The 12810-nt window shown below is 24.9% G+C and overlaps 1 protein-coding gene across 1 annotated transcript in view; it reads left to right on the forward strand.

Moving 5' to 3' along the window:
• Nucleotides 1–12810, forward strand: part of LOC129981637 (cell adhesion molecule Dscam2-like) — a 506908-nt gene that overhangs the window by 303163 nt on the left and 190935 nt on the right. The window contains exons 9-10 of the mRNA XM_056092554.1: nucleotides 7031–7321; nucleotides 7416–7535. Coding sequence (XP_055948529.1) covers nucleotides 7031–7321; nucleotides 7416–7535 — 411 coding nt within the window. The remainder of the gene's footprint in view (nucleotides 1–7030; nucleotides 7322–7415; nucleotides 7536–12810) is intronic.

Raw genomic sequence — 12810 nt, forward strand, 5'->3', positions numbered from 1 at the left:
CGGCAAACAACACAAATCAGTTAAAAGTAGCATTCTACTTGTTCGAATAGAAGAAATATAATAATTTGTAATTAATATTAATTCATACACAAAGAAAAATATTAAGGCATAAAAGAAAATATTAATATAAATATAAAAAGATAAATATTAGAAGTAAGTATATAAGGAGGTATAAAGGTAGAGAGAAAAAATTCTTGAGAAATTCAAAATGTTATAATTTCAAATTCCTATAAAATGCATCTCATCTTTGAACTCCTAAATCTGACTTAAAACTCAGAACTTAATAATGTAGTATTATTTTAAACAAAAAAAGCAGAAAAATGAAAAAAATTCTAATATGAGAGGAAAATTTATGGAATGCAATGCGTGCATATTGTCTCATTTTTTGTTTTAAATATGCATAGTTAATTTTATTTGATTGACTTCTAGAAAGAAATCTTCATTTAAACTTTAATGCAGATAAATGTCATATTATGTAACTAATAATTATATAAGATAACATTACCTGAAATCTATACAAAATGAATTATTTTCTTATTCCAGATTAATTATTCCGTTTAATAATCACATTTCTGATGCAAACCTAACTCTGTATATCCAAAAAAAAATTTCAAATATGACATGACTGAATACAATTTTCCAGGAAAGGCTAGCTAGAATGTGATATTTTTATTCATTACATAGAATTCCTTATATTATCACGAAAGTAATGAATTGAAAATTCATCATAAAATAGAATATCGTATGAAATTTGCAAATATTAGCACATCATTACATCATAAGTCATGTCTCCGAAAATTATTAAGATGGCCTAAACAAACAAATGTCTTGATGCTGATACATTAAGTTAATATTTGGTAAAAATTTGTTTGAAATTACTTTTCAAATAAGATTTGAGATGAAGTAATGACATCCACTGTTATATCTTATCATGGTAATTTTTGTTGCTATTCAAATGTCCCATTGAAATAAAACTAAATAAAATAGTTTCTTATTTAAGTTTTAAATTAGAAAATTTCTTTTAAATAACTTGGAATTACCTATTTTGTGTTTCGTATTAGTTTATTCATAATTCAGAAATTCCATTTTAATAAATAGATCGCTTTCTTTATAAAGCAATCATCTTTTCAAGCCCTACCAAAAATTTTACTCAGAATATAACACAAGCATACATTTTATGAATCTAAAATAAGCTGATAATGCTAGAATCTTCAAAACAGTCTATTTTAGATTAATTTACTTCAAACACTGAAAGGAATGTTTGTTGTTATTTATGCATATTTGAATCATAAACATTATGATGCAACTTTTTTAATACTGTTTTATTAGTTTTTATAAAAGTACCGAGTTTTAATTAAAATATTTGTTTTTGAAAGATATTGGAGTTTTTAATTTATGAAGCTACAAAGTTCTTTTCAAATTGAATATAAAGTTTTAAAAAACATAATGTGTCCATGTATTGGCAATTATATAATATTTTTCAAATAATGCCATGTTTCATTTTTCAGTATTCAAACATTAATTAAAATACTATAACAATTATTTCATACTGTATCATGCAGATAACTCATTGAAATTTTTATGGATAAACAGTTTTCAAACTTTTATGTGACATACAATTAATGATATATTATATACATAAATTGTTCACATTTTTTTTTCAATTTTTCTTTCGTTGCCTAATTACAGTTTTATTTTATGGATCAACTACTAAACTTTAACATTTACGCTAAAAACCCATATTACTGAATTATTATATAGTTCCAGTTTGTTACTATAAACAAACTGGAATTGCAAGGATTCTCCTTTGATTCCAAACACTTTTTTAGATATGAGAGTTTCGACATATTAAATATAAATATTAGATACTTATTGAGATACTAGATATGAGAAGTTAGAGATATGTGTGTCTTTTTTTGTAAAAAAAAAAAAAAACCCTCAAACATTGAAAAACAAATAATTTTCTTCTAAGATTTGTTCGTAATATAAGCATGAAATATATATTTCACGTTTGCAAATAAATGTTTTGCAAACAGAATAAGTTGAATTGAGACTAAAACCAAAAAATATGTTGCCTGAATTATCCACTATTTATTGGATATTGATTCCTAAGAATATAGACACAAAATTCCATTATGTATAGTTTTATCACTAGTCAGGTCTATTGCTGACGAATTTGATATATTTACGAACAATATAATTATATTATATACAATGGTGGCTAAATTTGCTGAAATATTTTGGAAAAAACATATTTTGAAAATTTGAAAACTCAGAATAGCAATATTATTTCCAGTAATACCATAAAGGTACATATTATTTTTCAGGTAATTTAACCAAAAATATAATAAATTATTAATTATTAAATTATTTTTAATTTTAATGGTTTTTTTAATAGCTATAGTGAGATGATTGAAAAAATATGTATACCTTGATTCTTCTGATAATACTTAACTTTCCTCATTTGAATATAATCAATGGAATGAGTATTCATATTGCCAACAAAGTGGCATCTACCGGATTCACTCTACCGGAAAGAATAATTAGATGAGAAGAGGTCGTTTTATCACAGTTTTTCGTATTGCTGCCAAGCTAGTAACTGTTTTATTTTCGTATGTTTCCCCCATTTTATGAGTTGCCAAAACTTTAAAAAATAAAAGGAATGTTATAAAAAGTTTTCTGGTCATCAAACACTATTGCAAGTTCAAGTATAATAAGATTCAAGAGAAAATATACGTAAATCTAAGGACGGAACTTTAAAGTTTTAATGAAGTATAAGGAACATTCGGTCACTTGAAAACGAAATAGGTAATAACTGGAATGAAAGAATAATTAAATAATGATAGAAAAATTAAAAGACTGTATCTACTTGAAAGAATATCATCTGTAAATAAATAAAATGAAATGGGCAATGAATCTCCAAGTTGAATTTATGAATCCTTGAACGCAGATTGCATCAATCCTGTTTCAATGTAAGAATTTCTACATAAAAAAGCATTTTTAAATACAAAATAAAGGTTAAAAAACTAAAAGGAGTTAAATCTGTGTTAACTAGAGAGCAAAACAATCATGGTAAGTAACATTTATCGATTAGAGCATAAATTAGTGAGTTACTTTTATGAACTTAAAAAAATAATAAAAATAAAACATACAGTTTTGATGAAATTATTAATACGTTTATTTTTATTTAACTGATATATTAATCTCTAAATATCTTAAATTACCTGCAAAATGGTTAAAAACAGATTTGAGAAAAACTAATAAGCATGTATTATTTATTCCAAATTATTTATTTTAAAAATTTGTTAAGATGTTGCTTTTTCGTCTTCTGATTATTCGACTGAGAAAAACAATATCTTTCAAAATTAATTTTTATAAAAAAAAAGAATAAACATGAAATAAGAAATTCTATATTTTATTGAAAAAGTAAATTGAAGATTAAAATTTTCTAAAAGTGCATCTTTATTAGTTTACTATAATAGATTAGTTTTACTTTAAATGTTTTCTAATTTTCATTTGTTAACTTTCAACTCTTCCTAAAATTATTATTTATGTTTGTAAGGAAAAAAGGAATACTTTTGAGCTCAATATCACGAGACGCCAATAGTATGAATTTAAAATGTGATAAAATAATTTTCTTAACTCATTATTAAATAAGAGAAACATTAAAGGGTGTATTATTATCAAAAATAAGTACTAATGCATTTTCCAAATATTTTTGAATCATAAAATAAATTTTTAAAAAAACTATTGCAAATAAGCGTATTTTTAAATTAATGATGAGCAAACTTTTGTAAGAAGCTTGTATTATGCTTAATTCTAAGAAAAGGCCTTAACATTTTTAAACGTAAAAAGCTGATATTAAAAGCTTTAAGGAATAAAAGGAAAACGCTTTTGAAATTAAGAATAACCATAAGCGTTATTAAACTTATATCATTACTAAATTGCAGTTTGAATGTACAATAATACGAATGCATATGCAACTTGTGTAAAGTAGAATCCAAATCTATAGGAAATTTGTATATAATAAAATCCGAATATATATGGCATTGTAAAGAAAAAATAAATTCTATGGATTAAATACGTTAAAGGATGAGCATAAAATATATCTTGATAATGTTCTAGTAAATGAAAGTAAACTCATATAATAAATGATTGAAGCTACTGAAAGAGTATAGGAATAACAAAATATTCTAAAAATATAATTTATAATATATTAATAAAGCATAAACTTAAAATTTTATCTATTAATAATTTATTAATTTTATAATTTATTTATCTATTAATTATTTAAATTACTATATGAAATTAATTGGCGTTAGAAATTATGTTTAAGCATGCTTTGGATAAACTTCATAGATATATATTATAAATCTTGTCATAATATCTTAAAAATTATATATCAGTTATAATTTAATTAAAATTTTAAGTTTAAACATTAATGATCTATTATTTCTCCCGAATATATATGATACTGCGTTATGTTTGTAAATGAGAAAGAAATAATTAAATTAATAGCAAATCATTGAAACAACTTCTTACAAGATTGATTTGAATTTACTTTCAAATGAAAGTATTTAATCTCTCATACAAGTAAACATTAAAAAAGGGAAATATTTAAATAAAAGAAGAACTTCAGCTTGTAAGCATTTTTTTAATATGTTTAATTAATTCGAAAAAAGGTAATGCAGGGAAAAAAACAAGATATCCTAATCTGTTATTATAATTCAATTTTAAATGTAAGTGAATCACATTCTTTGCTTTAAAAAGAGTTGATTTGAGATTAGACTTTTTATTCTTTATCTCGAAAAATTATAATAAAATAATTTGTAGGACATCTTTATTTTAAGCATAATTTCGAAAGAATTATTCTGAAAACATTTTATGTAGAAAAAAAAACCAGTAAAATTGTTTTAAATTATTTATTTAATACATGGGTTTATTTTAACTTTTCAGAGTTTCCCTTTTGTATAATCGTACATAACAATACAGAACTAAAATGTATTGAATATTTTCGTAATTATCAAATTCAAATGGCAGAAATTTATTGTATATAATATAAAATGAAAATTTCAACCATTATTTGGTAAGATGATGATTTGAAATAACCATGCGTCTGGTAATTATCTTTAGAATTCTACTGTTTAAATTTATATCATATTTAAATAGTTATAACAATTTATACTTTAATTTCGTTATTAAATTCACTTACATTGCTCTCTCTACCTATGGTTATTCTAGAGCTATATTAACTATGGATATTCTAGAACTCATAACTATTTGAATCCATTAACACAGAAATTTTCTTGTTTATCAAAGAAATAAAGCAAATGAGTGATACACATTATGTCTTAATAATTTTTTTTAATGACTGAGAAACTAAATTCACATGTTTCAGTATTTTTTAGGTCTTTGTCAAATACAATAGAATAAAATTTAATTTAGCTCCAAAAATTCTATTTAAAATTTTAAATACTCAATCACATTCAAATAACTTTCCCTTATTTCTAAGAATATATATATATATATATATATATATATATATATATATATATACCATTTGTGAAAATAATTTTAGGAATAATATAGATATTTGCATTTATAGGCAAAGCTTGATATTTTATGTTTTAATATTCCCACAAAAACATGGTGATTTAGAAAATAGCTAGAGCAAGCTTGATTGAAAGTGTAGAATATATAAGGTGAAACAGGCAACTACAAATTACCATTTTGATAATATTAATACTATTCTCTGAATCCCATGAACAGCGAAATATTTTGATAACATCTGCTTCATTCTCTATTTTACAACAATTTAGATTATCTCTTTACTTTTTTAATCATAATATATGAAGAAATCTATATACATGAATACCAAGTAGATAAACTTTCACATTCAATACAGCTCTTATTTCACGGTAAACAATGTAATTCAAAGACTTCTAAGATACTCTTAATTATATTTCTAAATGTACATTTTAAGTGCATACTTTATATAATTAAAAGATAGAATATTGATTACATTGCTTTGGAAAATATCTTCCGGAGCAAAAGTCTTAAATTTAAAAGTTTAATATAGATAGACTCCTAATTCTAAAAGGCTTTGGATTTTTGGATACAAATTTGTATGATTTAAATCAAATTGCTTAAGGCAATATATTATTTATTCAAACGTGATTAGATTATTAAATTAGAAATTAAATGTACTTTAATTATTGGCATTTCTGAAATAAAATCTGCAATCCGAAAGAGACTGAACACACCTAAAGTGATCCTTCATTTAACATATACGATTATAGATAAAAACTAAGAGTGCAAATGGAAAATGTAGAATTATATAAAAATTAATGTGTTTTATAACTTTTAGCCAAAATGTGATTTATTAGTTAATGGTTGGTTCCAAATGCATAAGTCGAAATAATTTTTGGAGAATATCTTTAAGATAAAAATGAAGTTAGCATTATAGGAGAATAATATCATTATGAAATATTAAATCTCTTACATCCCCAATAATAATTAACCAATCCCTTCTTTTCATTAATTAATGAAGTTTAAGCAAATGTTTCATGTTAGCGGTAAGTGATATCTTCAGGTTTCTTTATACTGTAATAAATATTTAAATTTTGAAACTGCATACATCCAGGTACAAAGAAGAACATCAAAATCATATAATAAGATTTGATGTGCAACGATATATATTTTTTTACAGGATTCTGCTAATAAATATTTGCTATTAAAAATATTTAAAAATCTACTTTTTCCTTTCATCTTCAATATTTAACTATATTTAAAAATAAATCAGAATTATTTGAGCTGCTGAAGAGTAATAAATATCACATTTCATTTCTTTGATATTTGTATGAGCCTTGGAAACTATTCAAAATATGTGCTTTTTCAAAAGAATGTTTGCATTTTAATTAATAGTTTTAATGTATCAATTGGTTATGTATAAATTTGAATTGTTCTGAGGATTTCATTATTAATAAAGCATTTCTCTGCTGTTCACTAAAATTTCATTTTTTTTAATTAGCTGGACCAAAGGTTGCCAGCTTTGCCTTCAAGGACAACTTGCATGAGGGTATGCTCACGGCAGTGACCTGCATCGTAGATTCTGGTGATGGTCCGTTGACAACTCGTTGGCTTAAAGATGGTCAAATACTTTTGGAAGAGGAATTGGACGCCACTGTTATGTACGCGCAAGAAGGTCGAGTATCCACCCTCACAATAAAAGAATTAGCTTATAAGCATAACGGAAATTATACATGTGTTACAACAAATGATGTAGCAACAGGCTCATTCAGTGCCATTTTGACAGTTAAAGGTATGTTAGTGAAATACCTAATATTTTTTTCCCATACAAGTTTATTCATTTTTCGGTTTTAAAGACAACTAGAAATCTTTCTTTTATCTTTTAGTTCCCCCTAGATGGGTTTTGGAGCCTAGCGATATCATAGCAATTTCTGGAAGGCCTGCAAAAATTAGCTGCCAAGCAGATGGTGTTCCTCATCCTCACATTCGATGGAAGAAAGCTACAGGTAAATAATTTGCTTTTTTTCTCAATGCTGGTGTAGCTAAAGATTCAGAAAACTTTATACACTTTAAGGAGAAATTAAATTTATTCGCTATGACGTAGAGCATATTGCTATCTACAATACCAAATGGTAGCAAAGCAACAATTTTTTTCGACAAAATAAGAGAATTGTGAATTCAAATCCCGATATCGCAGAAAAACCATGGTAATGTTGATATTGTGGTGAAAGCTTGTCAGCCAGTTAACAGCTACTATACACGAGCAATTGCTTTTGTATTGCGGTCATGTTACTCGGCTGCGTACCACAAGGTCCCAGAATCTATCCTCGCTCATACCAATCCGCCACAATATAATGTAAATCAATGTATATCTAGAATCAAATATCAAAGTCCATTCTGGCTTTGGCCAATTTATACAAAAAATGGTTGAATATTATTATGTCTATATAAAGTTGCTTTTAAGTGGCTTCAAAACGATATGTCACTCTATAAATTAAGTAATTAAATTACAATGAAATGTTGCTTCAATTAAAAAAAAACTTATTTCACTTTTTAAAATTACAATTAAAGGAATCATAACAATATCAAACATTCTCAAGTACCCATCAGCTTATTTTATAAAATTTGGTCATTCAAAACAGATCCCATTACTAATTATGTTAAATTGTAATTATTTATTCTAATTATTAACAAAATAATTGTTATTTTTCCATTTTAGCTTTAATAATCATATCCTCGAATTCGAAATGCATTGAACTTTAAGTTTTCTAAATGGGCATGTAAATTTGTTCATGCCTTTTGAGGCATATTAAGGCATATTTCAAAAGTTTTGGATCAGTTAAAATCAGTTTGAAGGTTTGAATCTGAAAATATTTTATGTCAGTCAGATATCTTATTCGAAATAATCAAATCCGCTTCTATACATTTGAGACCTTACAACACAAAAATTACTTCAGGCTTGAAGTTCCTGTTTTACTTCTTAGTTATGTTTTTTGTTTCATTTCATTTATTAATTATTATATCGATGGAAATCTTATTAAATTATTAGAGTCTACTGAATCTCCATATTAAAGGGTTTTCGTTTAATAACATCTTCAGATTTGTTGAAAATAATTGTTAATAAATCAATAATTGAAAATTTCGATGGATGCATTTTAACATTTTTATGCACATTAGTATTATGCAAAATCTATCAACAACAACAAGGTACTTTTTAAAAATAAATGTACATATATTAAAATTTATCAATTGCCGAATGTACTCCATTGTGCAACATAAAAAAATAATTAATATTTAACAGCTCTTTGAAAATTTAAGGAAGATACTTTATAGGAAAACTACTTGTTGCAATGGTTCGTGTAACACGATTTTAGGAAAAATTTCCGCATACTAGTATCTCCACCGATTGTGGTCCCTATAATGAAAGCAACATGTTCAAAAATTTAATTATATGTATACGAAAGTTTATATACATTTGCTTTCCCATACCGCTTTACTAATGTTATCTTGTTCACAAAATGACTAGAATAATTTTGTTTAGATTTTAACACACTTCGAATGTGTTGTAAGAAACGTAAAAATCTCCGATGTGTCCGTAGTTCCGAAAGTTCAACTATGCCAAATTATAAATGGTGATGATTGAAATAATCGTTTCTCTATAACTTCCTTAATATAGAAGATAGAAAAAATAAATCAAATTAGCTGAATTAGCATTATTAGAATTAGCTGAATTGGCATTCTAGAAAAACTTCTGCAATAAAGGTTTTTAGATATCTGAAATTGCTTAGAAATTAGGAGCTAAAAAATGATTTGCAATCCCTAATTTTGCCTACTTCTAGCATCAGCAATTTATGTTGCCCGTTAAAAAAAAAAAAAAAAAAAAAAAAAAAAAAAAAAAAAAAAAAAAAACATGAAAAATAAGTTCTACCTTTATTTCATTTCTATACTTTGAAATTTTTTAAATGCATATGAACTAAAAATTAAGAGTTTGATTAAAACTAATTAAATAAAAATGTAGTCAAAGTAAGTTAAAATGGCAAGAGAAATGATCAACTTAAAAATTTCCAGAAGCTGAGTGTCTCTCATTTTTTAACGTATTTAATCATAATATACTTCTTGGTATCTAATACCGTCCCAAGGTAGAAAAAATTCCAGCCAAATCAAACAAAATCTGCTGAACTACCTATTATAATAAGAAATTAAGAAAAATAATTTACACACTGGAATATTATTGTTTAAATAAATACAGTTTGAAACTATACGCAAGCGCCCGATTCTTCTACATACAGTACATGCACTATACCCGATTCTTCTATATGCCATTTCTCATTTAAATAAATGCTCATTTAATTTCTAATCAAATGAAAGGCTCATTTTTCATTTTTAAATAAAACAAACTGTTTTCAAAATTTTTATTTTCTTCAAGCTAATATTCATAAAAACAAATTATCTCTTAAGTGCTCATTATTTGTAAGTTCACAAACAAGAATGATGGCCAAATATAACAAAATTCGCCAAACCAACTAATTTATTGAAGAAAATTTCTAACAAAATTTTAAAGCATTTCGCGATTTATAGATTTTAAAAATAAGCGTTTTTTTACTATACGCCGTCGTTTATCCGATTATTTTGAATGGATATTTCTTCATGCTAAATCAATCAAATTAAATTCTAATATTTCATTTCATGCCTGACAATAACAAATTCACTGAAACACTCACTTTTTAAGGCATCTCGATAATTCTTTGAAATTTCTTATCTATTTGTTTTTTGTTACGTGTCTTCTTCTTCTTTCGCTTCTTTAATATGATTAAATACCATCATAAAGATATAATTCATACTTAGGTATTGAAAAATAAATAATTTTCATGAAATAAACCATTATAGAAATTGGCCACTTTATTAAACGGAAATCACTTATCATGCCAACGCGTTGAATAAATAGCTGCTCAAATTTTTGAGTTACATTTTGAAATAATCCTTATACGAATAACAATTTTTTTTAATTAAAATTATGTATATTTTGTGCAATAAATATAACCTTTGCTATTTAAATGCATTTTTTAACAAATCGTTCGTTGTCCTAGAGCTTTCTTTAATGTTAATTGTCCTTTAGTTTGAAGTCTGCAGCCTTACTGAGAGCATACCATATAACAAAAAACAATACTAAATTATAAATTGTACTAGTATTAACTGCATAACAGCGGTAAAACTTCAAAGAATTTTTCCAAAAATATAATATTATTCTATTGACTATATTCGCCAATGACCTAACGTATCAGGTATGATACGTTAGGTATATAACGTATGATTACGTATGTTAATGTATACGTTACGTTAGGTATTATCACGTATGATCCCGTATGCAAACCTAAAATTCATCAGTGGCATGTAGTTAATCCACAAGTACCAAAATATATGTATATTTAAAAAAAACGATGATATATTCTCTTTTACTCAAATTGACAATTATAATTCAAATATCCAAAAGTGCGACGGATAACGTAATATTAACTAAGAAAAGAAAAATATTTTTTTTCTTTCAATATAACTGAAAAAACAAATGGTAAAACTCAACTTTCTATCATGAAACGGCATTCTTTACATTTAATTAAAAGAATAATCATTGTGATTGATAATTAATTCCTTCTGATACATTTAAAATGCAGAAATAAACTTTTAATTCCTGCCAGCTATTGCAAATCTTTGACATTTGTTTAAAACCTATAATATATTGTTATAATGGACCTATTATTTTTAATAGGCCCGTTATAAATAATATGAATTTATAACAGGTCCATTTATATAATGGATAGACCCATTTATATAAAGGGTCTATATTTGTATATTATTGTTAGAATAGTTGTAACCTTAAAGTTATTTATTTTGCAATAAATAATGAATTGTGTAACAACAATAAATAATTATCTATTGTTTCGCTTTCTAAAATGTGACATTTCATTGCTTTTTTCTCAGAATAGAAAGGAATTTGAAAACAATAACTTCCATGATAAGGAAATTCTCTTTGCCTCCCAGCTTGCTGAAAGGAAATTTTTTTTAGTTAGTTTTACATTTAGATCTTAAACTTTTTAAATATCACATCATTTGTTAGCAAAATTTATTTTCCTCATGAATTATTTTCTTCGGATTTATCAAAAATAAATAGTTTATTTCCAAATAAGATTTTCAAGACAAATTCTGTAGAATGGAAAATTTTGGAACAATCTTTTCTGTATGGAGTCTAAGAATAGAAAGGGTCGAAGGATAGAAAGATAGAATATATTGATCCAAAAATGTATCATAAGGGTATATAGGTTCATCAAAAGTTTGGCATTAAAATCCTTTGAAATTGAAAAATAATCTTGCTTTTTCTCTTCAAAATCATCTTTTCCTTGAAGAATTTCACAAAAAATAATTTTTCATAGTATGTCTTGCAAATTGTATACTACGTAGGTAAGCAGTTTTTATGGTTGCTGCTTTTTATTAGTGTTGTAAAAATATAAAGCATTGATGTACCATAAAATTTTCTACCGTTATAAAAGCTATTCAAAAGCAAGGAAATATAAAAAAAGAAGAAATTTTAGGAGAAACTTACATAATTTAATCCAATTTATCATTATTCTATTGTAAAAGTAAAACTATTTAAGCAAATTATTGCTAATATGATTATAAGAATTTAAATAATCATTTTGATGAAATTACGTATGTGAAAAAGATTATAAACGAAATTAGCGAATACGATGGACTTAAAACTTTTATATCATTTAAAACAAAATAATAGTGACAATAAATTCATATAATTTTGGTATTCAAGTTTAACATTTTTGCTTTAAATGTTTCCTTCGTAATATAAAATACTAAAATATTATCATCAATTTTTTTTTATTATTATTCTTTAAAATATTTTATACATAACTACAATAGAAAAGTTTTAAAAAATATTGCTAATAATCTTAAAAAACATCACAAAACTAATGATATTTTTATATATAATGGGATATATCACATGATAAACAGGCCAAAATATGATGGTCTTCAGTTTCGAATAATACTTCTCATGTGTTGAACTTTCATAATAGCAACTATAATAAAATAAACAGCATTTTGTTTATTTACAAACAGCACATAAAGTTAGGGATGCATAACTCTAATTTCAATGACTTTGGTATTTTTTTCGAATATAATATGGTATTTTGTTTGTCAATATACTGAAGATCAAATGCGAATAATGAAGTGATTATTTCATTTTATATCACATTCTTTGAAATTCCTTTAACATAA

Source organism: Argiope bruennichi, chromosome 8, assembly GCF_947563725.1.
Source record: "Argiope bruennichi chromosome 8, qqArgBrue1.1, whole genome shotgun sequence".
NCBI lineage: Eukaryota > Metazoa > Arthropoda > Arachnida > Araneae > Araneidae > Argiope > Argiope bruennichi.